This window comes from Hibiscus syriacus, unplaced genomic scaffold (assembly GCF_006381635.1).
Source record: "Hibiscus syriacus cultivar Baekdansim isolate YM2019G1 unplaced genomic scaffold, ASM638163v2 tig00007895_pilon, whole genome shotgun sequence".
In the NCBI taxonomy this organism is placed as follows: domain Eukaryota; kingdom Viridiplantae; phylum Streptophyta; class Magnoliopsida; order Malvales; family Malvaceae; genus Hibiscus; species Hibiscus syriacus.
The window spans coordinates 337,186-364,833 of record NW_024062147.1 but is presented as its reverse complement, the minus strand read 5'-3'; the positions used below and the strand labels follow the sequence as shown (position 1 = coordinate 364,833).

The window sequence follows — 27,648 nt, the reverse complement described above, 5'->3', positions numbered from 1 at the left end:
TTAACAAACAAAAAATTCAAAATTATCAGATTGTAACACGTGTCACTTAATAGAGAAAACTAACGATCCGTCACGGCTTAACTCATTTTGAGTAACGGAATGAAACGTTATAAAACTGAAACAAAATAAACTTTAGGCTAAACTTAAAAAAAGGCATAATTTGGACACATTTTTTATATTTAAGCCTATTTTTTTCTCTAAAATATAAACCAAATCAGATCCGCCCCTCCAGAAAACAAATTCCTGAAGTTCTGCTATTATGAATAGATGCATTCCAAATACATACATCTCAGTTCAGTTGCAAGCAGAGAAACCAAAATAAACACAATAGAGACAATATTACTTATTGTAAAGTCAAAATACAATACAATGACTGACCTTATCTTATAATCAAAGGCATGCATACGTAGAAATATGCATGGAAATATTGTGAGACTGTCAATGCAAAAGAATATTCAAGTATATTCGGCGTTTAGAGACACGGAAGCGGAAAGAACATGACTAAAATAATTACAGAAGAGGCTATTCGCAGTAACTAATAAAGCAATATAGTCAACTTTATGGAGGGGGTGGGAAGTGAGGAAACAGGGGTCAACAGATAAGGAAACCGAGATGGAGAACCATCGACGTGCAGAAACCGACAGGAGTTTCACTTGATCTTCCTAATTCAACATCCTTAAGTTTAGGCAAAAAGAATCCATCACACAGCCATCGGGATCGCAATTAATTAGCAGATGTAGTGAACCAGCAAGAAACAAAGATTTATAGTCAAAAAGGTCATCTTCCTGTCTTGGCCCGTTTCATTCCGGTACTGTTAAAGGGTGACATACTTGGGCTCATGCTAGGGCTCATACTCGGGCTCTCTTCCCGCAACGTACCGTTGAGTAAAGCCAACTCCCTAAGCTGCTGTTTCTTATAGTTATCCAAGGACTCGTCCTGGAGATAAAAGGAAGAGTTAGAACAAATAGAAAAAAGAAGGGTAACATAAAATAGAGAAACACAAGTTGCTTTTGTTTGTACCACAGGCTTCAGAAGGTTTTCTAGTATGCCAACAGCATAATCCAAACGAGAATTTATCATATCATCAGGAAATTCAGCCTCCACCAACAAGTGCAGTGGCTCGTTAAGATGTTCGTATCCGGGTTTATCTTTCAGTTTCTCTTCCTATAGAAAGGGAACCAACCAGTTGTGAGAATTTTAAATGAAGTACAAACGAATAACAACTGAAGCAAAGCAACGATGGAAAACTCAATCTCATAAACATTCCACTTCAACTTGCAGTTCGCTTAGCTAGCCGTTGCCTATCTTTAATTAGGTTAGAACTTGCTTATGCATAATTGTATATCTAGCAAGTAACTAAGCACAATACTGAAGAAAATAGACAACACTTCCATTATAATCCGAATCTGAACAAATGACAGAGCAAGAAGAAGCTTAAGACTTGACATAAGATATACATCCAACTACACAATGTGTTACCAAAATCACATCTTGGTATTAAAAGAATCCATACCTTCACGGAATCCTTGACGGAACCCTTGCCTCTTATGTAAACCCTACACTCGGTCACGGCTTCAACTCTCTTCAGGGAGTTCCCTCGTGGTCCCAAAATTCGGCCAACAAAATTATACTGAAAAGCCGCAGAGTCGGAACTGTTAACTTAAAAGGAGGTAAACAAAAAATGACCTTTAAAAATAACTTACATTCGGATATTTATCCACTGGTACATCAAGTCTAACAACTCTCTTTACAATTGGTGTTGTAGGGACTCCTGGCAAACCAGGCCAACCCATTGATGCATCTTGAATCGAAGCAACTTGTTGCAGATGCCTGTTTTCCTGAATCAGGAAAAATACATTAAAGAATTTTCATTTTCCTTTGATTCAACATTAATGAAAAAGAAATCATTTATGTTGAGAACAAATTTCTATATAAACTATTAAATGGCATTACCTCAGTTTGCATTACAGACCATCCCTCCAAATCCATCTGTCTCCCATTAGGATGTTGACCCAATGACCTTAAAGGACTATCATGCTTAAATCTCTCATGATCTGCAAAACCAGGGTTAAGACCCGAGACCCTTCTAATCTCTGCAGCGATATAAGAAAAAACAGAAGTGACTTGATATGTTGTCCAAATCATGTTTGGCAGTAGAAGTCGTCATTTGGCTTTATGTTTGATTACATGCTTTAGTAGAACTCACTTTAAAAGCACATAAAAGAGTGTATAAGTATCTAGCTTAAGAATACTTCAGCTTGTAATCACTTAAAACCAAATGTTTTGCCAGTTAAGAATTATAATAGGACAATTATAGACAGGATGACAACTAGTTCTATGTTGTTATTTGTCTGGAACTTCAGTTCATTTGGTGACAATCGGTATGCGAGCGATTATCCTCGAAGGAAAAGAATCAACAGAACAACCATGGTAATGAATACATGATAAGAATCTGGCAGATTGAAACATACATTAACTAGAAGATGATATAAATCGTAAGCTTTAGGCGCAAGATTTGACATCCTTCAAAAGAGTAAATGCAACATTTACTGATATGATAGCTTTCGTTTAATCATTTAAGAATGATTTATATTTGATCACACCCGATTTCTGATTATACAAATCCCAACAGTTAATGGATCCTACATTAAACAAAAAAGGATATAAACAGATAATTCAATAACCTTGATTAAGAAGCCTGGTGCATAGAGGCAGAATTTGCACAAAAGGCCCCAACTTCTGTTTCTCACCCAATAATTCAGCTAAATACCTGCCATTGTTACTTCAATTGTAAGAAAGATTGAAAAAAACCAATACACAGTAAGCCAATAACCAACTTTGATCATGAAACCAAAACAACTCATCAATGATTAGATTAAAAAATTCCCAAAATCAAAAGAAAATATGGGATTCGATTGATTCAAGCAATTCGATTAAAAAAATGACAAACCTTTCACGATCTGAAGGAAGAGAAGAAGGCCTGTGAGTAGAAGCATGGAGTCCGGAAGGTGGGTACTGAAAGTAACTTCCCGGTAGTATTCTGTCTCCCATCACTCAAAACTTACTTTGATGAGGCTTGAAGAGAAAGGGAGAGAAGGGGCAGAGATTGAAGCAAAGACTGCTGCTGCCCCTTTATGTGAAGGAGAAGAGTGTCAATGAGAGATCGAAGCCCTACTCCAAGAGGACTCTTCCATTCTTCGGTTTCTTCTATATATATATTAATAACATGTATAATATTCCCCCTCTTGAATTTCTTACCATTTTCTCTCCCTTTTCTTTTCCAATTTTCATGTTATTTATTTATTTATTTATTATACATACGTTTCAATAATCATTGATTTATTCTATATTTGATATGTAAAGCAAATCTGACGAGGGAGTTTAAAATATAATCGGTTAATATAAGATGAGATTGTAATTAGTTGTAGTTGAGATTTTTTTATTAAGTAATTAATTTTTTAAATTAAATTAAGTATCATTTTATGCTGAAATTGAAAATACAAATCACGTAAATTTAATTATTATAACCTAAAAATTTATCGTTAAAAATTCATGTAATATTCTTAGTTGTAACTGAAATTATTATTAGTTGTGTAATTTTTCAGAGTAGACATGTTAACATTTTAAGTTAAAACTCAACACAAAGTTCATTTTCGATTGTAATCAGAATTATTATCAATTGTGTAACATTTTAAAATAAATAAAATAATATTTTATGTTAAAATCCATCACAAATTAGTATTAGGTTTCCCCTCCGTACAATAGAACTATAAAAAATAATTGATTATTTTTATTTTGAATTATATTTGTTCACAATTATGATGATTTGTTCGATCTGATAAGACTAAATAGTATAAAGTTTGAACAATAATTCTTTAATTTTCGGGTTTTGATGGGCTTCATATTTAAGGGTTTCAGGGTGCTCGTTATTAAATTCAAATGATGAGAAGTATTGTTTTGAGAATACAAACAACACACCTCAAAATTAGCCTCATCGAATTGTCATCATAGGAGATCAGAGTATTAGATTGTCAAATCTTTAGATAGATATTTGTCGATTTAAGTGGACTTCGTGGAAAATCAATATGAGAAGGAGAAAGATGAGTGAAATATAAATATTTTACTATCGATCTTGTTGCAAATAACTAGACGTGACCTACGATGATTGATCGACAATGAAAATCAAATTAATTACAGGGATCCAAATGATACATAAACTAAAATTTAGTGTATAAAATGATTTTTTAAGTTTAATAACATAATCGATACATAAACTAAAGTTCACATAGGAGAAAACGACTACGTCATCACACCGTTAACGTGACTTAATACTATAATTAAAGCCAAAATTAAAGTCCAAAACTATAACTCAAGTGTTCTAAACTTTAGTAGTCAAATTGATAAAATCTCTTTAGTTTAGTCCTAATTATAATCGTCCACCATAAAAATAAAAAGACTATATTTATTTCTTAAAATGTATTCAGTTGAATTATAATCAAATTTTCATACGTGCATTTGAAATTATAAAAAAAAAATCAAAATTTATGTATCAAGGAAGATTGTTGCTTCCAAATTTGAGTGTGAGTGTCAGACCATACCTGTTCGATATAATTCCCCTATGAACCTGAAAAGGAAAAGAAACAATTGGTCAGATAGTATTGTGTAAATTAACATAGTGTTTAGTAAACTATTTTTGAATCGTTATTATAATGTTTGTTTTGTTCGTTTATTAAGTTAAATAAATGATTTTATTTAATAAACGAATGAACACGAATAGAGGTGTGTATGGTTTGTTTATGTTTATGAACAAGTTCGTTTATTATATTATTTATAAGCTCCTTTATCAATTTGTTTATAAGCTCCTTTATTAGATTCTTATTATCCTTTTATTTATTTTTTTTACATTTTAAATAGGGATGAAGGTGTGGATTAAATTGAACACATTGAAATTTGGAGTTCAAAATGTGAAGCCTACGGAAATAAAAGACTAGTAGCATAATTTAATCATTTTTTTGACTTGCAAACAAAAGTGTAAGAAAAGAGTGTTGGTTGTAACATTAAATGAATATGTTAACGAACATTAAACGAACCGAACACGAACATTACAAAATAATAAACAAACGAATACGCATATTAAAAATTTAAACAAACCGATCATAAACACATTCAAAAATAAATAAATAAATAAATACGAATATAACCTTATTCGTATAATTTTGATTCATTTACATCCTAATAGTATCGTCAATTTATGCTATGATTTCCCTGGCTGATATTGGTTGGGAACATCATTCCTTCATTTTTTACTGTGGAGAGTAAAAAGTTTAACGGTAGACAGCAGTCATGTTACTTTTAAAAATATTTTATAATAAAAAATAATTATTAAATTTAAAATTATACAGAATTTACGAGAATTTTTACCAAAAATTATCAATTTTAAATTTAAAATTACAAGGGATTTTTGAAAATTTTTATCAAAAATTATCATAAAAGACGATTAAAAATTTGTTAAATTTTTTGTTTGTACTTTTTTGTGAACTAAATAAAGAGGTTTGTTTTTTCTTTAAAAGAAAATGTCATTAAGACATAAAGATGGAACATAAACGAGTCCGAATGACATTATGTGTAGAACTTTTAAATTTTAGAGTTATATGACGGTAGAGACATATAGAGGATAACGGACTAATGGGCAATCTCTGAAACATCTGGGGTGGGAACTGGAATGACGTGGCTAGTTTCTTTAGCAGAAACAATGAACACCTCCTTTCAATTATCTCATCTCTTACTTGTCTCTTCCCGTTCCCGGTCGCTGCTGATTTCAAGTTACTTTACACGTCCATGGCATCGATTCATCAATCTGGCCTTCCTTTGTTCCCAGGTTCCAAATACCCAAATTCCACAAACACCGTTTTGACCCCAAACAACATTATCGTTCCTCGTTGTTCTTCCATTGCCTCCACCTCCCTCTCTGTCAAGCCTCCTACTAAATCTGTCCCAGGTTATCTCTTTCTCTCTAAATTCACACATACCCCTTTCTACTACCGCGAGGAGCATAAATTATCAATAGAAAAAATAAAAAAAATATCTAAAATATATGAGAATTTGAAATTTTCAGAGTAATCACACCTCGGTCCATCACTGGTTACACTGAGCTTTTTCTTGCTTGATGAGTTTTGCAGGGAAGCCGGAGGCTGATGTTGTTGTGATCGGGAGTGGTATTAGTGGACTGTGTTGTGCTGGACTTCTTGCTAGGTACAACTAGGATGTGCTGGTGTTGGAAAGTCATGATCTTCCTGGTGGTGCTGCCCATTCTTTTGAGATTATGGGCTACAAATTTGATTCTGGTCCTTCTTTGTTCTCTGGGTTCCAGTCAAGAGGTCTCCAGGCCAATCCTCTTGCACAGGTCTTTTGTCTATCTGTTATTCATTTTCAAGGTTTTTCTTCATAATGATTTCATCTTGTCTATACGGGTGTTGAGTGTGAATGTCAGACCATACCTGTTCGATATAATTCCCCTATGAACCTGAAAAGGAAAAGAAACAATTGGTCAGATAGCATTGTGTAAATTAACATAGTGTTTAGTAAACTATTTGTGAATCGTTATTATAATGTTTGTTTTGTTCGTTTATTAATTTAAATAAATGATTTTATTTAATAAACAAAAAAACATGTGTGTCTGGTTTTTTTATGTTTATGAACAAGTCGTTTATTATATTATTTGTAAGCTCGTTTATCAATTTGTTTATAAGTTCCTTTATTCGATTCTTATTATACTTTTATTTATTTTTTTATATTTTAAATTGGGATGAAGGTATGGATTAAATTGAACACGTTGAACTTTGGAGTTCAAAATGTGAAACCTAAGGAAATTAAAGACTAGTAGCATAATTTAATCATTTTTTTGATTTGCAAACAAAAGTGTAAGAAAAGAGTGTTGTTTGTAACATTAAATGAATATGTTCACAAACATTAAACGAATCGAATATGAACACTACAAAATAATAAACAAATGAATATGGATATTAAAAATTTAAACAAACCGATCATAAATACATTCAAAAATAAATAAATGAACATGAATATAACCTTATTCGTTTAATTTTGGTTCATTTACAATCTAATAGTATCGCCAATTTATGCTATGATTTCCCTGGCTGATATTGGTTGGGAACTGCATTCCTTCATTTTGATTATATGTATATATGTTTGAGTTGCAGGTCCTGGATGCATTGGGTGAGTCAATTCCATGCGCAAAATGACTCTTGGATGGTTTACATTCCTGAAGGTGAATTCTTATCACGCATAGGTCCAACTGAGTTCTACAAGGTGAGCTGCCATTGTTAACTTTGTTAGAGGTTACGCCTTTTTCATATTACTCTGCATCCAAAGAACCTTTTGGCATGAACTAGAAGATTACCACATCTAAGTATTCAAGGGTTCATGCTTCTGATTTGTGTAGCCTTGAAACTTGTCAACGGAATGTTGACTATTTGATGTAATTAGCCAGTATCTTACACCGTATAAGTTCTCTTTGAAAATATTTATGACATTGGTTCTTGATACATTTTTTTGAGAAGCAAATGTAAGAGAAGCATCATGCAATGAAGATATCCTATGTCCAAAGGGGCATTATGCTGAGTATTTTGTTTTTCCAGGACCTTGAATAGTATGCTAGTCGGAATGCAGTGCAAGAATGGAAAAAACTACTTGTGAGTACCGATGATAATTTTACATATTATTGTCAGTGGTCAAATTCAGATCAATTATAGGGAGGTGAAACTGTTGTTTTGATCGGTTCGTTTTTGCTTTAAGACTAGGTAGTATTTCTCAAATTCAGAATGGAATTTGGCTGCAGGATGCAATACTTCCATTATCAGCAGCTGCAATGGCCCTGCCTCCATTATCAATCCGGGGAGATTTGGGCATTCTTTCGACCGCTGCCACCAGATATGCACCTTCTCTGTTGAAATCGTTTATTGGAATGGGACTGCAGGGGGCTCTCGGCGCACCTAAACTTCTGCGACCCTTCTCGGAAATCATGGATTCTTTGGAGCTGAAAGACCCTATTATTAGGAATTGGGTTGACCTTTTAGCTTTCCTGCTTGCTGGGGTGAAATCCAATGGTATACTCTCAGCAGAGATGGTAACTATATGGATATCTGAGATTTTAGATTTCCTTTCTAAAGATTTTAATCAGTCTGCTTTAGCATGCAACAGGTCCAAAACGACTATTTCGAATTATGTTCCAAGAATGTCATTGTGAATCTTCTATACTCGAATTACTTTTCTTTTTCATGCTTGAAGAGTGAAATGCTATGAATGTGCATGCATCGTCTATGCAAATTTATATGTTTGCAGAATGGTACAAGCCCGGTTGTACTCTAGAGTATCCACTTAATGGAAGTGGGGCTGTTATCGACGCTCTTGTTCGAGGACTACAAAACTTCAGAGGTCGGATATCCCTAGGAAGTCATGTGGAAAAGATCATCGTTGAGAATGGTAAAGCTACCGGAGTTAAGCTGAAAGGGGGTCAGGTAAACATAGTTTGAACATAGAGGAAACTAAACTCTCTATTGACTTAAGCAAATGATCTCTGCTTGAAATAGTATTGACCGGAAAAATATGTTGATCCCGCAGTTTATACGTGCTAAAAAGGCCGTTGTCAGCAATGCGTTCATGTGGAACACTTTAAATCTGCTACCTAAGGATCAACTTCCGACGACATACATCAATAGAGTTAAGACGACACCACAATGTGAATCATTCATGCATCTCCATCTAGGCTTTGATGCAGAGGTTTGGAGATATTAGCATATGTTACAAGGTTTTGAATTTTGTTCATCTGTATGCATGTTATTAACCTTTTTAAGCATCATAATGTCCAGGGTCTGCGCGATGATCTGGGAATTCATCACATTGTTGTTAATGAATGGGAACGAGGAGTCTGACGCCGATCAGAATGTTGTTTTAATCTCTTTACCTAGCGTACTTAGTCCGAATCTTGCACCACCAGGTAAACATGTTCTGCATGCTTATACACCAGGAACTGAACCATTCGAATTGTGGGAAGGACTCGACCGTAGAAGTGAAGAATACAAAAAGCTTAAAGCCGAACGATCGGAGGTAAACAAATTGTGCTTTCTGATGCTAATAAGCTTATATTTTACTTCTTGTTTCTGGAAAAACCATAGCTAAGAGAACTCAAAGCTCAAACCAAGTGAAAAGCCTGTGCACATTGATGCTTTGTAAACCAGGTAATGTGGAGAGCAGTTGAACGTGCACTTGGCTTGGGCTTCAACCGCGACAAATGTGAGGTGAAACTGGTTGGAACTCCATTGACACATCAAAGGTTTTTACGAAGGAATAGAGGAACCTTCGGACCGGCTATACAAGCCGGTCAAGGCTCGTTTCCGGGACATCCGACACCCATTCCACAGCTTTATTGTTGTGGAGATTCGATTTTTCCCGGCATTGGAGTTCCTGCAGTCGCTGCTAGTGGTGCCATCGTTGCCAACTCGTTAGTATCGGTTTCTCAACACTCCCAACTTCTCGATGCCATCGGAATCTGAATACTCCTAAAATCTTTCCAACTTTCAACTGTTATAGTAATTTCCTTCTTGTTTCGAGCCTCGATTTTGTTCGAATTTGTAACTTTCAATTATATCAACAATTACGATCAGTAACACTAGAATCAATCATTACAATCATCGAGCATGATCTTCCCAACTACAAGTTTATGATTCAAGTTCATTCCTTTTCCTTAAAATGGTCACTTGAGGTGGACATGAAAGATGTTACCTTCCATTTCTGATGCACTAAAGGACCCAATGCTTCTTTTTTTCTTTTTCGTTGTGAAGAAAGTAAGAAAATCAATCATTATTATGGGGACTGTACATATGAACCGTGGAGGACCACCGTCACATAGCTACTATAATATGGAACTGTCCAAATTCAAATTTCGATAATCGAGTAAAATTTATAGTATTTTATGAACAAATCATACAGCTTTTAGTTTTTTTTTTAAAAAAAAAATTGTTTTAACTTTTTCACTTGGAATTATGCAGGAAAAGATTGAGGAAGTTAACATCATGTATGGGTTCCACATCATATTATTATAAATCGACTATGGATGGAATGAACTGGAAAATTGTATATTATTTTTCATATAATGTGAAAATCATTTTTAATGTTTTAAGTTTAATAAAAAAATTATTATTTTAATAAAATATTAATTAATTAAATTTTTATTTATTATATAATCATATAAGATGATATATATCATCATCTTATTCTTTTAGGAAAATAATTAGAATACATATTGTATTTGTGGCTCAATCATAAATAATAAAAATGGAAGTCTATCACCCAATCAATATGCAAAACTAGAAAATTGTTATACTCTTTATATAAAAAAAGAAAAAGAAAGTTGATATACTCTAGGATAGATTGAGGAGAGAATAGTTAGGTCCATCGTACCTTAAAATTTTAAATTATAACATATTTTAAATATTTTTTACCAATAATATCTTTTCGTCCCTAGAATTTCATAAGTTCATTCCAATCTAAAGTTTTAGAAGTTCGTCACTCATAATATAAAATTTTGTATCTATCCCTGATTATACTGTTAAAAATATAATATTTAAATTAAATTCTAATTAAAATTAATTATATATTTATAAAAGTATATTAATTATATTTAAATTACAAAAATATATTTATAACATCAATTATAATATAACTTAAAATACTTTTGTAACAAAAAATTGATACAATTTAACTTAATTTTATTAAAAAAACGATATTTAATTTAGATTGAAATTCCATGCACCGTCTTAAGACCTTTGCCAACTCAATCAAACTTAAATTTTAATTTAATGCATTAAAGCGATGTTTTTAAATTACTAACTAAAATCTAAATATTCTGCTTTGTTTTGTTATATGGGACCTCGTCATCTTCTCTCCTGATCTTACTGCCACGTGTCAGGGAAAATGGCATTGCTTTCGATTTGTTTGGACTATTGACGAAAAAAAATTCATTTCAGTAGTATTATTTATCTTTGAAGGTTGCCATTTGACACTCCTTTAACTCTTCTATTTTTTTAAGAATAATTAATTTAAATCAGATATTATAAAAAATGTATTATATAAATAATTATTTTAATCTAATATAATTTATTTATAATACCAAAATTTAAAATTGTCTAATATCTCATCCCAATAAGTTAATCAATAGTTGATTCTAACGCTTATAAATTAATTGTTGATTTTAACACTTATAATTACCATAAGATAATGATTTATTTTCACTTAACTTTATATATATTTTAATTCAAAATTTTTTTAAAAAAATTATTAATTTAATTGTAAAGTGACTTGCAGAATATAAAATTTTAAAATCGAAATTTAAATTATGTAAAAGTACATTTACCTATAATAAAAAGGGAAATTCATAGGCAATTATAGATTTGACCAAGGTTCGCAATAAAACAAATTTGATGAGCAGAGCAGGTAGACAGTCAATTATTGAATTAAAAAACTTTGACAAATTTCTCTCCTCCTGCAATCATTAATTTATTATATATATTAAAATATTTTGTTTCGCCATTACAATAATACTAAGGAAATTCTACAAATAATATTTAAGTATTTTTATTGAAAAAAGTTTGAAGATCCATGAACTAAATTATTTATACCTAAAATCAGTTATATAAATCTTGACAAAATAATTTGGAGATTTATTTAAAATTTAAAATTAATTTATTTAAAAAATAAAATTTAATAAGATTTTAAAAAAAATTAATTAGAAAAATAAAATTTATTAAGAATGTTAAAAATATTAAAGGAAACAAATTAACATTTTTAACTTTTTATCCAATGATTATTTATTAACTAGCAATCTGAATTAATCATCTACTCTAATATTATAAGTTACGCATCCTAAGCGTTGATTATTAAAAATAACTAATAATGTAATATTTGTGTTAATGTTATATTGAATTAAAATAAATTGTTTAATATACAATAAATTCAAAAGAATATTATAAAATATTCTAATAAAAAAATAATTTGATTGGATAGGAAGAAACCCACACATAAAATTCGATTGCTTTATTGTATTTATTTAATATTATACGGCCCCTGTACATTATAATAGTAAAACCTTGATTTTTTTAATTATTGTCTGATGAGTTCAGAGCTTAAATTTTAGAAAATAAAAAGGTTTAACTACGTGTTGAGTCCCTATACTCTCTCTTCATTCATTTAGAATTTATTCGCTTTACTTTTAATTCTATAAGTTCTGTACTTAAAGTCTAGTATTGAGTATTAAAAGTATAAATTATGCATGAAGTATTTTCAGATTTATTATTAATTATATTTGATTTCTATTCATTTTACATATGTAATCAATAGTATGATCGTACTTATTCTTTAACGATAAAAAATTATTAAATTGTATTTGGTTTTTTTATAAAAAAAATTATTCGTATGATTAATTTAAAGTTGCATGAAGCGATGTGAATAAACAAGCATTGCACCCTTCTTGAAGAAATATAACTTCGAACTTAGAAAATGATAAGTAATTTTCATTTATAGGGACTGGAGCGAAATTAAACCGAAATAAAATAATGTAAATAATGTAATAATAAGATGAAAGATAAGTAATTTTCATTTATAGTATATATTCCCCAAAGAAATCCATAAGCTCGAACACTCTCTTCCTCTAACCCTCTCTTTCCGGTCTCCACTCGAAATATAGGGAAAATTACAGGAAATATCAGAAAATCTTGAAAATAGCAATTTTGATCAGATCAGAAACATTTCGTAGCTGTATGCCATAAGTGATTTTTTGTTTTGAAAAAAAAAACTAACTAGAGTTTTGTAATCGAATTCAGAGGATAAAGAAATGCGCTTGATCTGTTCTCGGTTTCGTTCCGTTCCGAGTAAGTATTCAAACGGGAATCCTTTTTTTTTGTTCTTTTTGAAGTGATATAGTTTGGGTTTAATTTTCGACGAAAATTGATTTCTTTTAAATGGTATGTAAAGGTTTATTTTCAGGGTTCTTTTCATTAATTCATATCCTGAGTGGAAAATTATGTGGATTCTGGTGTTTTCATTGGCTAGATTAGGGTTAGATCTGATCGCTGCTCCGTGTAAGATTAACAAATAATTTCACGCCGTAATTAATTTTGGTACTATTTGCTCCTCTTTATTTCGTTTATTATTAGATCACACTGATGGTTTTAGCAATGGAAAAATCAACATTTTTTTGGGAACTAGTAGGATAAAATAAGCTTTAATTCACTAGGATGAAAATTCATTTATAAAGGTATGGTAATGGACATACGATTTAAACAAAGAATGAATTTTGGGTATGTTTCAGAGAATCTGACATGGATTTTAACTGTTCGAAGGCAAAATATTCTATGTAGCTGATCTCACTTGTTTGAACTTGAAGTCAAACCTTGGACTATTTGTCTTAACAGGTTGTTTCTTAACTGAAAATCTCTTTATTGTTTCCTTGTTTTAATTGTTTTCTTTTTCTTTTTCTTTTTCTGACGCTCATACCCTGCAATAGTTTATACTTTATATTCTGTATGCTATATGAAGAAAATAAGTAATTGTTAACATTTGATTCCCATATGTTTTTGATCTCCCAGAGCTTGTAGTTATTTTTATTTGAGGAATTAAATATTGTATGGTGTTATGTAGGAAACTATTTTCTTTAATGCACTTTTTTTCTTTGTTCTGATCTCTCACTTTGGCAGTGGGTCGTATATGTTATTTTTGCATGGAACCTATTATATTAATTATTTTACATTCCCTTAATGATTTTTCTTCTTCTTTGGGAATCTATTAGGAAGATAGGCGCTTGGATCAGATGGGCAGCTGGACTACGGAGTGTTTAGTGGATAGCCAATACTAGTTTCTATAAGGTTTACCTGGCTGAATTATGGCATCTGCAAGTCTAGGAAATGGAGGAGTGGGTAGTTCCAGGTCCATTAATGGTTTCAAAAGTTCATCTAGTTCTGTTGATTGGCTGGGGAGAGAAATGCTTGAAATGAGACTGAGAGACAAGGTGGAAAATGATGAAGATAGAGTAAGAAGCTCAATCTATAGTTGCTTATTATTTTATTTTTGGATTTAACTTGTCAAAATTTCTTCTCAAGTAGCTTTAAAAGGTTCTACTGAAACCTTGAACATAGTTTTATAATCTCGGCAAGATGCTTCTCTATTTATAGATGATCCTTTATGTTTTATCCATTCAGGATAGTGAACCAGACATAGTTGATGGAGTGGGTGCTGAAACAGGACACGTGATAAGAACAACCATTGGCGGTCGAAACAGTCAATCAAAACAGGTTGAAAGAAAATAAATCAGCATGCAAAATTTCCAAAGATTCTACATTTGTTTGGATTATTCTTAACCTATATTTTTTGTTGGATTGACAGAATGTTAGTTATATTGCTGAGCATGCAGTTGGAACCGGTTCTTTCGGTGTTGTTTTCCAAGTAAGAAGTTCTATAATATTCTTGATCATTAATCTTTAATTGACTGTGTTAATTAGATTATAATCTTGAATGAGTTGACCGTTTCCTGAAGGCAAAATGTCCTGAAACTGGAGAAATTGTTGCCATAAAGAAGGTTCTTCAAGATAAGCGCTACAAGAATAGGGAGTTGCAGATTATGCAAATGCTGGATCATCCAAATGTTGTTTCTCTTAAGCATTACTTTTTCTCAAAAACAGACAAGGAAGAGCTCTACCTCAATCTTGTGCTTGAGTATGTACCTGAAACTGTTCACCGTACAGCTAGAAGCTACAGCAGGATGAACACACGAATGTCTTTAATATACGTTAAACTCTATACCTATCAGGTGCTTCTCTGCCCTATTAAGCATATATTTATATGTTATATTGATATATGGAAAGATGGTGTTGGATTATGTTTCTCTCCCAATAGCCTTTTATTTATTTATTTGATAGAAGCTGGAGGTCTCATTAAAAACTCCCTTCGTATTCGTCCACATACTAAGCAGTATGTTAACGAACATTGGAAGGAAGAAAAGAGTACCTCATATTTCATTGAATAAAACACCCATTACATATGAAAATACGAAATACCCTCAAACGAGGATAAACACCATTACAAAAAACATAATCACCTAAAACTCTCACCTTCTCGACCACAAAAATCAAAGGCAATCACCCTATACCTAAGATAAACCTCCATCAATAGGAAAACAACCCAACAGTTAATGACATAACATACATGAAAACAACACCTAAAACCAATAAACCAAAAACATCCGCCTCTGAAGGGAACTCCACAAAATACCAACATGTATCAAAACCACCAAAAAAATCAGCTCGATAAGTTATCTTCAAATAACCAAAACCACACTTCCTTCCCTTCAATCAATGTATCCTAGCCACTTAATTCAGAACTCTTTTCTTTGTCTTGCATTTCTTCGCCACACGATTAGTTCTTAATTTCCCAGGGATAGGCACCACTGGGGAATCTTCCTTTAATTGAAATGTGTCACTAGATGAACCATGAGAAGTAATGAGACCCATCATAAGAACATCTTCCGAGGACCTGAGGCTAACACCATCAGAATGATCAACTGATTTATTGGTTAGATGCTCCACGATATTTAACTTTGATTGATCCACAGCCTCCATTGTGTGCAACCCCAATTTGTTACTCGGATTCTCATCGCTTTTGACACTCTTTATGAGCGAAACCTTTTATTGAGTAATTGAATGGACCAGAATTGTTTCAGATATGATATATTGTCATGATTTATTTGGTCTTGCTGCTATATCATATGGTAATGGAATGAGAAATCATCTTTCAATTTCTGGTTTGAACTATTACCTTCACATTAGATAAGTCAAATATTTCAGATTTTCTAGAGATAAACTTACTTTTCTTTTCCCTTTCTTCAGTTTAACTCTCAAAATTTAGTCTATTGGATAAAGTTGTGGCTAATTGTCTTCTTCTGGGATGCAGATATGCAGAGCACTTGCCTATATACACAACTGCATTGGTATATGTCACCGTGACATCAAACCTCAGAATTTACTTGTAAGTCTTTTTTTAAGGAATCAAACGTTTGTTACAAAGTACGTATTAGCCATGTAATAGTGTACACCTGCATGTAACTGTATTGTTTGTTGTTCTAGCCGATCAAGTCTTTTGACCATATTGGGAATAACCTGAGATTTATTGACTTCTTTTATATGTTATTGTTTTTTGTTTTCTCCATGTGAGAAAAATGCTATCTGGTTAGAGATTTTATATTTGGAGTCCTTGGTTTGGTGAGAGACTCAACTTCTATGGTTTTTGTCCAGGTGAACCCACATACGCATCAGTTGAAAATTTGTGATTTTGGGAGTGCAAAAGTGCTTGTAAGTTTTCATGAATGGTAATTGTTTTGTTGTTGCCGGATCTTGTTTCACCACCCGAGTTTGCATGCATTATCTGTTTCAGGTGAAGGGAGAACCCAATGTATCTTACATCTGCTCAAGATATTATCGTGCTCCAGAACTCATATTTGGTGCTACTGAATATACAACTGCTATAGATATATGGTCTACTGGTTGTGTGATGGCTGAATTGCTCCTTGGACAGGTAATTTTAGACTAGTTTGTTTAATAAGGGTACTGATCTCTTCATTAACCGTGTTTCTGATTGCTACCATACTATGCAGCCACTGTTTCCTGGTGAAAGTGGGGTCGACCAACTTGTTGAAATCATTAAGGTGATGGCTTCTATCATTCCTTGTATAATTTTTTTGAGTACTTGCTTTTAATGCATGATTAATCTATTAGAGTATTAGTTACTTTTCACATTTGCTGACATTTGAAAAATCAATTGAAGTTTATTATATCTCAACAGTAAACCATAGGTTTTGATAATTATTAGACTTTTGCTTAAAACTCGGTTATGTTGAGAATTAAATTAAATGTGCTCGAGTGCTTTGATAAACATTCTAGATAACTTTACATTTTCTGATTTCCAAATGAGTTTATACAGTGTTGCTTAATTTAATATTTTTTTTCAATTATTCCTTTTCATAAATAGAAGAAAACTCAAGTTTCATTTGCTGCGGAATGCAGTCTGTCCGTTGTTTTTGACACAATGTGTGGAATCATGTACATCAAAGTTTCCCAAAGGATGATCGATAACATGTCTATGATTTTGAATGTTTTGTTTAGGTTTTGGGGACTCCAACCAGGGAGGAGATCAAGTGCATGAATCCAAACTACACTGAATTCAAGTTTCCCCAGATAAAGCCCCATCCATGGCACAAGGTATGTGTGCAGTTTTCTCGTTTTCATAATTTATGGCCTCCTTATCATAAGCTTTCGTATCAAACTCCATAATGCATTTTCTTGCAAAAGGTCTTCCAAAAGCGTTTGCCTCCGGAAGCAGTGGACCTTGTCTGTAGGTTTTTCCAGTACTCTCCCAATTTGCGATGCACTGCTGTAAGTTGTGATATTCTTGCTTATGCTGCATTGAGTGGTAACTTCAAAAATTATCGTTCAGTAATCGGCTTTTTTATTTATATTCCGATGGCAATATTACTGCAGTTGGAGGCTTGCTTTCACCCATTCTTTGATGAACTGAGGGACCCGAACACTCGACTTCCCAATGGCCGTCCTCTCCCACCACTCTTCAATTTTAAGCCGCAAGGTGAGGTTTATTTGGTAGTTAAAAATACTTGAAAGCAAATTATGCCATCAAGATACACTGCTGCATGTTTACGTTACTGAGAAATCAGATTTCTTGTTACATATATGCATGCAGTATCTTGAATACAGTACAAATAGTACAAAAACAAAACTCTAACAACATATACATGGTTGAATTCTTTCTCTACTCTTTATTCCCCTTAAATATGCAGAGCTCTCCGGCGTCCCCCCTGATGTTGTGAAGAAACTTATTCCGGAGCATGCTCGTAAGCAGAATTTATTCATGGCGCTGCATACGTAGTAACCTTTCCAAATTTATTCTGCTTCTACGAGCCAATATCGGTGCCACGCCATTTTCTTTTGCATCATCATACATGTAATCATCATGTAAAAAGAAGAAAAATGTCCCACACTCGTATCGTCGTTCATCCGTGCTTTTGATTGCTGAAGAGCCTGGTTTTTTATTTTTTTGTTCTTGTCAAGTCCTGAAGACTGATTTTAATTTCTATAACCCTCTTTGTATACTTATTTGCTTTACTAAGTTCATCTCCGTCTCTATGTGTCATTCTATGACTGTACAAATCAAATTTTAATATTTATAATTTTTTTGGTTTAATTGGATAATATGGAAACGAATATTTTCTGCTATATATATTTATATTTTGTCAGAATTTGATATTCGTGCTTAATAAAAAATTAAAAAGGTAAGTTAGTCTCTATCAAAAGGAAGAGAAATAATTTAGTTGAATTTTGTTAGAAATTAGGGGGTTATTTTGGTTAAAAAAAATCTTTTAGCTCTCAATTTTGAATTGGGTGAGTAGTATTAAAAAATAATTTAGTCCTCAGCGTTTATAAAATGTTATTTTAATTAAAAAAATTAATAAATTTAATCTTTGATATTATTATTATTATTATTCTGGGGTAAATATAAGGTAGGTTGTGCTTAATCTTTGATCTTTGATATTAGAATTTAGAAGAAAAAAAACGGAAAGCATTAAAGCAGCATATAATATCCTTAATTGTATTTTAGATGACCAAATTGTCGGAATTTGAAATTAAGGTGTATCTGAGAAAGTGTTGGTGAAAATAGAATTGAAACAAAGTGGTTTTGGTTTCAACCCAAAAACAACGGTGAGATTGAAATCAACGTCCTGTGTGTTTGGTTCCAATTTCAAAGACTTGGTAAATGCAAAGGCAAATACAAAACAGAGAGCAGCACACAGGAACAAAGCAGCACACATTACTACGATCACTGTTTCTTCAATGCCCGCATCTCTATATATCTTAATTCTCTCTATGCCTGTTCACTCTCTAATCTGCTATCTCTAAACTCCTTGGTTTCATTGGTACGCTCCCTTTCTCTCTATTCTTTAATTATATGCTAATAAATTATGAGATGCTAAATTTTATGAATTTGAGGGTTATGTTATATGAATTGTAATATTTGATTTGATTAAAAAATAATTAGTTTCTTAAAAAAACCACAATAAAACCTTGAACCCTAGTGCAAAAACTGGCTTGGTATGTTTCTTTAAGCCCATAAAATGAATTTTCAGTAACGACTATTCCTTTTGCAGAATTCCGAAGAAACAAGAAAAGTGGGCAAAGAAGGCATGGCCTTTACGACCATTAATCTCTCTCCTTCTCCTAAGCTTGCTATCAACAACAATGGCTTCCCTGCTTCTCAATTTTTTCACAGTTCCTTTTTACGATCAAAATCGTTCCTTGGGACTTCTTCTTTCTCAGTGGAATCCCTTAGTTTCACCGTCGATCATCGTAGATCGTCTCGGCCTCATTGCGACGGCTCACGATGGTCCTCTACTGCCTTCCGACGCGTTTCCCTGAAATCAGAGCTCTCCGTTTCGGTCGATGACCATGGCAGTAATGGTGCTTCCGGTATGATAACAACAACTCTGAAGCACCCTTTTCCCATTAATTTATCTATTTTTATTGTTACCCTTTTCCTCCATTTTTCTGTAATGTTCTTGTTTTTGGTTAATCTTTTTTGTTTATTTCAGGGGTCTAAATTTGCCCCAAACTTGAAATTTAGTCCTTACTGCAGTTCATCTATTTCCGTTGGATTTTAATTTTTAAATCAAACCTTTAAATATCAATATGCCAAATTTTGATTTAATTGGCATGTTTTCGACTGAAGCTTTAATCTTTAATTCGGATGGAGTTAATAGTATTAAACCAATTTCAAGTAATATTATCATCCAACCCATAGGACAAATGGTAAGGCAGATGATTTTGAAGTGAGTGAAAATTTCATCTAAACTGTGTTGTCTTTGGCTAATTGCAACAGCGGAGAGAGTGGTGGTTCTAGTTATCGGAGGAGGGGGAAGAGAACACGCCCTTTGCTATGCGTTGCAGCGGTCACCATCTTGCGATGCCGTCTTCTGTGCTCCGGGCAATGTCGGGATTTCCGCCTCCGGGAATGCGACTAGTATTCCTGACCTCGACATCTCGGATAGCTCAGCCGTGATTTCGTTTTGCCGCAAATGGAGTGTCGGTTTGGTTGTTGTTGGACCAGAGGCTCCCCTTGTTTCGGGTCTTGCTAATGACTTGGTAATGGCTGGGATCCCCACATTTGGCCCTTCAGCTGAGGCTGCTGCCTTGGAAGGTTCTAAAAACTTCATGAAGACTATATGTGACAAATATGGGATTCCAACAGCTAAGGTTTTATCTCAATTTTTTGCCAAAAAAAAGTTATTACACATTATCAGACATGTTTGCCATTGGATTAATGCTCCTTTTAAATGTTTGGTTTAGTATCAAACTTTTTCGGATGCATCAGCTGCAAAGCGATACATCGAAGAGCAAGGAGCACCTATTGTTATCAAAGCAGATGGACTGGCTGCCGGAAAAGGAGTCACCGTTGCTATGACGATAGAGGAGGCATACAAAGCTGTTGATTCGATGCTTGTAGAGGGCGTTTTTGGTTCTGCTGGTTGCCGGGTCATTGTAGAGGAGTTTCTTGAAGGAGAAGAAGCATCGTTCTTTGCCCTTGTGGATGGCGAGAATGCCATACCACTCGAGTCTGCACAAGACCATAAACGGGTTGGAGAAGGTGACACGGGTCCAAATACTGGTGGGATGGGGGCATACTCCCCGGCACCAGTCTTAACTAAAGAACTTCAATCCGTGGTCATGGAATCTATTATTCTCCCTACGGTGAAGGGCATGTCAATGGAGGGATGCAAATTCGTCGGGGTTTTATACGCTGGACTAATGATAGAGAAGAAGTCCGGCTTACCTAAACTAATCGAGTATAATGTTCGGTTTGGAGATCCGGAGTGTCAGGTCAGTGATAAGCTGGTTTATGTGCCATCTTTTAAAGCTTTTCAATGAGCCAATAGATTCTTAGATGGTGTTTGTTGTGGTTTGCTCTGCGACAGGTTCTGATGGTCCGCTTAGAGTCCGATCTCGCGAAAGTTCTGCTAGCAGCTTGTAGAGGAGAGCTAAAAGGGGTGACTCTGAACTGGTCTCCTGGATCGGCCATGGTCGTAGTAATGGCAAGCAAGGGTTACCCCGGCTCATACGAGAAAGGGACTGTGATTAGGAACCTTGAGGAAGCCGAACATGTTGCCCCTTCGGTCGAGATATTCCATGCCGGAACTGCACTCCATTCAGATGGAAATTTCATTGCTACAGGTGGTCGTGTTCTTGGGATTACTACTAAAGGCAAAGATCTTGAAGAAGCAAGGGACAAAGCTTACCTAGCAGTTGAAGAAATCAACTGGCCGGAAGGATTCTACCGGAAGGATATCGGATGGAGAGCACTTCCTCAAAAGCAATTTGCTTAAACATTAAAATCTCTCTCATAATAACTGGCTCTTGCCCCAATTGAGAAATGAAGTGACCTCAAATTAAATTTCCGTAGAATGAATGGCATACCCAAAGTGTTATACTTGTTCCGGTGCATTAAGTCTTTATCTTTTTCTCTTTAAAATTATAATTTTTTCTCGTTTTCTCTTGTACTAAATTCCTACTTCATCCTTGCTTACATAAAATGAGAAATTAAAGCTATATTAAAGGCAGGTATAATTCAAGCTTAAGGGCTCATTAAGTCTAATTTTTTCTGATCAATTAAATTTATGAACTTTGATTACACCTGATTGAAGAATTTTTTTATTATATATAATCAAGTCATCTCAATCAAAAGGGGGAGATATGAATTAACTTATCCACAATAGGACAGTGATAGTATAGTAAAAACAAAAGAGCATAGGAATTCATTCTTTCAACTGTCAAGTTCTTTAGATATATCATATAATGCACATAATCTTTCACAAATCTGTAAATCTTGTTTTAGCACTTCAACTTGGCTATTTATATGAACCAAGTTTTCAAAACGAAGGATAAAAGGAAAACGAAAACTCACACCACAGATATGTATTGAGGAAGGAAATAAAAGATCCTTTCTTTACCGTCTTACCCATCTTTGGGTAGCAAATAACCTACAAGTAAAAAGATTATGTACCTATCTTTCAGTTCTTCAGTCTGATGATCAATATACTACTTGATTGATGCCACTGCTTTATTCCGGCATATGGTTCTTGTGACTGGGACTATCCGTTTTATCGAGCCTTCCACTTGTAGAAGGGCTACCTCTCCTAGAAGACCCTCCACTTGAATAAGCCATGATATCATCACAGCAGCAAGGATATCCTTGGTATCCATTCCCCATGTTATGTCTGCCTACCGGATAGACTCGGTTTACCGGAACATGACCGTGCCCCATAGCACCCTTTTCAGCCCAATAATCTGGGGATGTTCCTGGAGATTGAATGCCATAGGGCTGTGGTTGCTGGTGGTTTTGGTGATACTGATGATGCAGCTGGTAAACTTGGTGATTGCTATGGTTGTTATTACTTTGCAGGTGGAGGTTGTAAAGGCTAGGAGAACTGCGGACTTTAGGCATGGGGGGTTTATTGTGTTGGTTTGCAACTAAAAATGATGGCTCCATGGGGTAAGAGCTAGCCATAGCATCCGGAGAAGCTGATGTAGGGGAAGTGCAAGCAGAGGTGCTGAAGTTGGAGCTGCTTGGGTTGACAGAGGTTTGTCTTCCACTAGTATTATTTGAACTCTGAAGATGTATGCCATTGATGGCTTCTATGTAACGCTGCTCAATGGCGTAGGGATCTACAGGGTTCGTCTGGTTCTCGAACTACGATCGGGTTCGAAGGGAACAAGAAAACACGTAGTTTTGGAATTCCTTCACTTTCGAGACGACGATACTCATCAACCATATGTTTGACATCCTCATCAGATTTTACAGTTACCAAGGCATCAAGTTCCTCGGGGATAATCGGGAATTTCAGAATCACGTCCCCCTCTACCATACCGTTCACCTTCTTCTTCAATTCTTCAGCTTTTAAGATATTTCTCATATTGCTATGATTCTTTTTCCTTCTAAATTTACATACATTTTTTTATTACGAATTTGAAGAGTAGAAAGGTTACTAAGATTTGGACTTTGGCCAAAATGCCAACATAAAGTATCTTTAAGCACTAACTGTGGCTTTGTCGACTAAAGTTTAGAAATACAAGTGATCAATCCAAAAAGTGGGAAAATGATTAGACAGACCAATTTTTTGAAATCTAAATCAATCTAAAATTCATTCTAGTTCTATAAGTATCAAAAAGAGAAGCGTAACAAGGACCAAAGTACCATTGGGAATAAGTCGAATTGGCATAAAACTTAACAAAGATGAAACGAGGGCAAACCTGAAAAATTGATATCCCCCGGCACCGCCACCATTCGAGTTTCTCCACCAACGTACTTGAGTTTACCGTCGCTTGATCTGGGCATTATTTTCCCGCCATAGCTGCAAAGAAACTTTATCCTATTCCTTGGCGAGGAAGGATTCATCGGGGATGAAGGAGTCATCGGCGACGAAGGATTCGTCGGCAATGAAGCCAACCCTTCATCGCTTACAAAGGTTTCGCTCGCCGTCATTTGGGTCACCTCTCCAAGTGATTCAACTCGGGGATTCGTTGCTTCTCAATGACGCATCCGATCGCCAAATCTATTTCTGTCAGCGTTTTCCTCCCTGATCTGCGATTTTTAATGAAAATAATTTGATTTAAACATGATTCAATATAAAGAAATAAAGGCATATTAATCAATGGAATAAATTACAACCGAAAATTCACAAAGCTTCGGATACAATAGAAAATTCACATTTCAAAAATGAATCTGCTATTGAAATAATTAGACGAATTAAACTGAGATGAGAAATCAGAAATGCTCCGTAATTTCAATAAATAGAATAATATTAATTGAAACAAATAGTTTTAATTAACTGAAAATTAACGTATCCAATTTTGTTATGAAAGCCTTTTGGTTAACACCCAGAAAGTTGATTGCATTGAATTAAAAACTCACCGATTCCAGTTCAGGCTGCTTCGATCTACCAAATACCAATTACTTAATTATAGCAATTGCCTCCTTCAAAATCTATTGAAATAAATTGCATCAAATTAATATGTGTGTATATATTTTGAACGGATAATATCACAGAGAATCTTCATTTACATTTCCAGAAGAAAAAAAATCAGTTTGAGCAAGCATTTCTAAAATTAAAAAAATATTGAATTAAATTTAGAAAATCTAAATAAAGAAGTTATAGAACTAAATGAAATTACTAGTTGTTTGGATGGCGAGAACTGAGTCTGAATTGTAGCAGAGCAAAAACGATATATTTTCCTTTTAGAGAAAATAATGAATAACAGAATTCTGTTCTTTTTTCTCTCGATGAAATTATATTGTGATTGAAAAATAGATTGGCGGTAAACGAAAATAGTAAATACAAGGCTTAATATCTTAGATAGCCCCTCTAATTTAGTGAAATTTACTTTAACTCTTTTACTATTTGTTTGATCAATTTAACCCTTCAACTTTCAATTTATTATCATTCTAGCTCTTTGACATTTTCTAGGGGTATAAACGAACTGGGCTTGAAGGAACAATATATTCATGTTGTTTATTCATTGTTTTTAAGATGGCCATGTTCAATTTATATTCATGTTTTTTATATATTTATTATTGAAGATGTTCATATTTGACTCATTTAGCGTTAGTGAACATATCGTTTATATCCATCAACATGTTCATTTAGTGTTCGTGAACATATATTTTACTCATTTATAAGGATCATAAATTTTTTTAACATGATAGATGACTACAAGATATTATTTATTCAATTTTTTTAATTTATTGATAAAGTACACACTATGTAAACTTACATCTTAAAATAATATTTTTCTTTATCACTAAGACCACTCATTAAATTTTAAAGATTACAATTAAATTCTCAATTTAAGAAGAACAATTTTTTTTTTTACAAAATTCAATGTCCCAAGATTACCACCAGTACTAGGGTTCTAAATGAGACAAGACAAATCGTGAGCAATTCGAGATTGATTCTGCCAAAGTTTGACCAACATTTGAATTGAATAAACCTGTCTCGAGTTTAAACTCTACTCGAATTCTTAACGAGCTGAAGTAAGCTACTTGATATCTGACTCAAAAAGCTTGTGAGCAACTCGAAAAAAATAATATATTAAACTTTTAGATTTTTAAATTAAATTATTAATTATATAAACACTTACATGTTGTTATTTTAAAAAAAACAATATAATGATTTCATGTATTTAAGATTCAAGTTTGAGCTCGAGCTTGAGTTTCAATCAAGCTAAGTTTGAGAATGTTTAGAGTTCAAGCATTTTTTAGCTCGAATCGAACTTTAATTTTTTATTTTGAGTCGAGCTTGAAAATTTTAAGCTCGCGAGCTTTTCAGTCGAATTGAGTTTCAAATTTTTATTTCGAGTTCAAGTTAAGCTCGCGAATTTTCAAGTCGATTCGAGTTCAATTTTAAATTTTTCGAGTCGAGTCGAACTCAACAATACTCAAACTTGACTCAACTCTTTTACGATCCTCGACCACCACCAAGTAGCTGGCGTCTTCAGCTTCTCGGATGGCTTCGAGAGAACAACGGCCATAAGCCACCAAGAACAACAACTTCACTTAGCACAACAGATCCAGAGAGATAGACTGAGGGTTCGTGGCTTTCAGCCACCACCTCCACCATTAGTAGGGATCAAAGAGGAAGAATCAAATGCTCTTCTTGTTTACGAAACACCAGGCATGTTACCATAAAAAAATGTTCTTTTTCCCTTCGGGTGTGGCAGTCACCGCCACCTCGACCGAGCTATCGGACCAACCTTTAGAGGCTAACTTTCGACGACAAAGGACACTACCAACGAGTGGTACAACAACATGCAAGGTATTGTCTTCTACACAAAGAAGAGTATCCGATGCTCGATATTTACACGAAAATGCTGCGAAATTTTGGACTTTATAATAAAACTAAATTTCTTTTTATGTGTCTAAGTAGATTCACATGTTATTCAATGGTCTTGTCTTGTCCATTTGATTCTCATTTGTACTCTATGTCTCTTTTCATAAAATAAAAACGATAAAATCAACTTTCAATCACTTACGCCACTTATATAATGAGACCTAAATATATTTTTTTCAATAAATTATAAACAAAGTACTTATATAATTATTTGCTAAAAAGGTTCATTTTTATCTAATTATATTTTCTTGAAAATAAAAAGATCAATAATATGAATATTGTTAGATTAAAGGATAATTAGTTTGATAACAACAGGAGCCACATGAGAAATCGGGGTGTCAATTTTTTAAAATATTTTAATAAATTTTCTATAAAAATATTAAAAACAAATTTACGTAAATTTAAAAGAATATTGATAGTAATTTTTAAAAATTTGACATCATAGTTTATATTTTTTTGACTCCGCTAATAAACGAATGAATCTATTTACTTACCTCATATTATTTTCTTAAAAAAAATTATGGAAGCATCGGAAAGGACATCGATCTTTAAAGTTTGTTAATATTATTTTAGGTTTACGATAATTTAAATGTCAATTAACTTAAAACTTTAATACTATCTTATATACACTCCATAATCAATCGTTTTCGTCGAACTTTGACTCAGGGAATGACGTAAAATTTTATATTAGGAGAAGCAAACCTATAAAATTTTAAGTCTGAAATAACTTATAAAATTTTAAGATGACAAAAACATATTTTCAATAGAAAATATCTAAAATATATAGGAATTTAAAATTTGTAGGGATTGACGACTATCACATCAACCCCTCTAGGTCCATACTAGGTTGGACTGTTGACTTCAAATGAGCTCAAGAGAAGGGAATCAACCTGCCGATGCTCTGGCCAAGCTTGGCTTGCTAGTAAAACCTCCACAGCTTTAGTTATTTATGATTCGCCCCCTACTGATCTTTTAGCATTACTAGATCAAGACGAATATGATCCTTCATATTGTATGACTATGTCTATCTAGTCTTCCTTTTCACAATTCAATATATATATATAGATAGATAGATATTTTTTACTTTATTATATAAATACTCACCATATGGAATAGAGAAAACACTATTTAAAATACAAAAAAGGGAAAGTGCAATAATCAAAGGAGTTGTTTTGTTAAACGAAAGAAAGAAATAAAAAAGAAGTGCTAAGCAGATTCAAAGGGTAGTTATATAAAATGTTTATAGTAATTAAAAGACACATTACAGTCTAAAAATCTTCTTCCATGCTTTAAGGATCTTGTCTCTTGTGTTCTTCTTCACAGATCTTTTAGTTACATCCGATACTTCATCTTCATCCAAGGGAGGTGTTAAAGTCACATGCTGGTCATGGATTCTACAATAACTTTCCGATACCGAACAAGATCTTCGCATCGAGAACGCTCTCTTCACGGCAGCCTGGAGCTGGAGTGCATAAACCGAAGAAACTGAGCTGTTTCTTCTCAGCGTGGGATCAACAACAAACATCTTCTCCCCCATATTGTTGTCCTTGCCCTCAGGTCGATCATTAGCATCGTCTTCTTGC

At 33.6% G+C, this 27,648-nt stretch overlaps 4 protein-coding genes and 1 pseudogene across 7 annotated transcripts; 3 read left to right on the top strand and 2 right to left on the bottom strand.

Annotated features, from left to right (window-relative positions):
- Positions 1 to 351: 351 nt before the first annotated feature.
- On the bottom strand, positions 352 to 3,164 carry LOC120201690 (KH domain-containing protein At1g09660/At1g09670-like). Its single transcript, XM_039202257.1, has 7 exons — positions 2,951 to 3,164; positions 2,685 to 2,770; positions 1,954 to 2,093; positions 1,704 to 1,838; positions 1,514 to 1,630; positions 1,021 to 1,164; positions 352 to 936 (listed from the first exon to the last, which is right to left on the bottom strand). Exons 1-7 carry the CDS (start codon positions 3,049 to 3,051, stop codon positions 778 to 780), a joined length of 882 nt encoding a protein of 293 aa, XP_039058188.1. The 5' UTR covers positions 3,052 to 3,164; the 3' UTR covers positions 352 to 777.
- Positions 3,165 to 5,703: 2,539 nt separating this feature from the next.
- On the top strand, positions 5,704 to 9,601 carry LOC120201689 (annotated as a pseudogene).
- A 3,093-nt stretch (positions 9,602 to 12,694) lies between these two features.
- On the top strand, positions 12,695 to 18,099 carry LOC120201688 (shaggy-related protein kinase kappa-like). Of its 3 annotated transcripts, XM_039202255.1 has the most exons (13): positions 13,407 to 13,484; positions 13,859 to 14,098; positions 14,268 to 14,360; positions 14,452 to 14,511; positions 14,603 to 14,875; positions 16,015 to 16,089; positions 16,356 to 16,412; positions 16,495 to 16,635; positions 16,715 to 16,765; positions 17,223 to 17,318; positions 17,409 to 17,492; positions 17,598 to 17,700; positions 17,912 to 18,099. In XM_039202255.1, exons 2-13 carry the CDS (start codon positions 13,952 to 13,954, stop codon positions 17,998 to 18,000), a joined length of 1,269 nt encoding a protein of 422 aa, XP_039058186.1. In that variant the 5' UTR covers positions 13,407 to 13,484; positions 13,859 to 13,951; the 3' UTR covers positions 18,001 to 18,099. The 3 variants fall into 3 exon arrangements, with proteins under 3 accessions (XP_039058185.1, XP_039058184.1, XP_039058186.1); XM_039202254.1 differs by lacking the exon at positions 13,407 to 13,484 and adding an exon at positions 12,695 to 12,941 and having other exon boundaries at positions 17,409 to 17,700; XM_039202253.1 differs by having other exon boundaries at positions 13,394 to 13,484; positions 17,409 to 17,700.
- Positions 18,100 to 18,938: 839 nt separating this feature from the next.
- Positions 18,939 to 21,505, top strand: LOC120201686 (phosphoribosylamine--glycine ligase-like). The gene is made up of 5 exons (XM_039202252.1): positions 18,939 to 19,045; positions 19,277 to 19,595; positions 20,005 to 20,378; positions 20,472 to 21,002; positions 21,098 to 21,505. The coding sequence occupies exons 2-5, from the start codon at positions 19,313 to 19,315 to the stop codon at positions 21,503 to 21,505; spliced, it is 1,596 nt and encodes a 531-aa protein (XP_039058183.1). The 5' UTR covers positions 18,939 to 19,045; positions 19,277 to 19,312.
- Positions 21,506 to 22,708: 1,203 nt separating this feature from the next.
- On the bottom strand, positions 22,709 to 24,227 carry LOC120201691. 2 transcript variants are annotated; one of them, XM_039202259.1, is made up of 4 exons: positions 24,091 to 24,224; positions 23,622 to 23,760; positions 23,430 to 23,585; positions 22,709 to 23,067 (listed from the first exon to the last, which is right to left on the bottom strand). In XM_039202259.1, the coding sequence occupies exons 2-4, from the start codon at positions 23,659 to 23,661 to the stop codon at positions 22,829 to 22,831; spliced, it is 435 nt and encodes a 144-aa protein (XP_039058190.1). In that variant the 5' UTR covers positions 23,662 to 23,760; positions 24,091 to 24,224; the 3' UTR covers positions 22,709 to 22,828. The 2 variants fall into 2 exon arrangements, with proteins under 2 accessions (XP_039058190.1, XP_039058189.1); XM_039202258.1 differs by having other exon boundaries at positions 23,430 to 23,760; positions 24,091 to 24,227.
- Between the last annotated feature and the right edge of the window lie 3,421 nt (positions 24,228 to 27,648).

Coding starts and splice junctions, on each gene's coding strand:
- LOC120201690 (XM_039202257.1), bottom strand. CDS start 3,051: ATGGGAGACAGAATACTACCGGGAAGTTACTTTCAGTACCCACCTTCC. Junction 2,094..2,684: donor CACCAGGCTTCTTAATCAAG/GTTATTGAATTA, acceptor ATATCGCTGCAG/AGATTAGAAGGGTCTCGGGT. Junction 1,165..1,513: donor CCGTCAAGGATTCCGTGAAG/GTATGGATTCTT, acceptor CCCTTTCTATAG/GAAGAGAAACTGAAAGATAA.
- LOC120201688 (XM_039202254.1), top strand. CDS start 13,952: ATGGCATCTGCAAGTCTAGGAAATGGAGGAGTGGGTAGTTCCAGGTCC. Junction 16,413..16,494: donor TTGGGAGTGCAAAAGTGCTT/GTAAGTTTTCAT, acceptor TATCTGTTTCAG/GTGAAGGGAGAACCCAATGT. Junction 16,766..17,222: donor AACTTGTTGAAATCATTAAG/GTGATGGCTTCT, acceptor TGTTTTGTTTAG/GTTTTGGGGACTCCAACCAG.
- LOC120201686 (XM_039202252.1), top strand. CDS start 19,313: ATGGCCTTTACGACCATTAATCTCTCTCCTTCTCCTAAGCTTGCTATC. Junction 20,379..20,471: donor ATGGGATTCCAACAGCTAAG/GTTTTATCTCAA, acceptor TGTTTGGTTTAG/TATCAAACTTTTTCGGATGC. Junction 21,003..21,097: donor TTGGAGATCCGGAGTGTCAG/GTCAGTGATAAG, acceptor GCTCTGCGACAG/GTTCTGATGGTCCGCTTAGA.
- LOC120201691 (XM_039202258.1), bottom strand. CDS start 23,661: ATGACGGCGAGCGAAACCTTTGTAAGCGATGAAGGGTTGGCTTCATTG. Junction 23,068..23,429: donor GGGGGATATCAATTTTTCAG/GTTTGCCCTCGT, acceptor TAAAAGCTGAAG/AATTGAAGAAGAAGGTGAAC.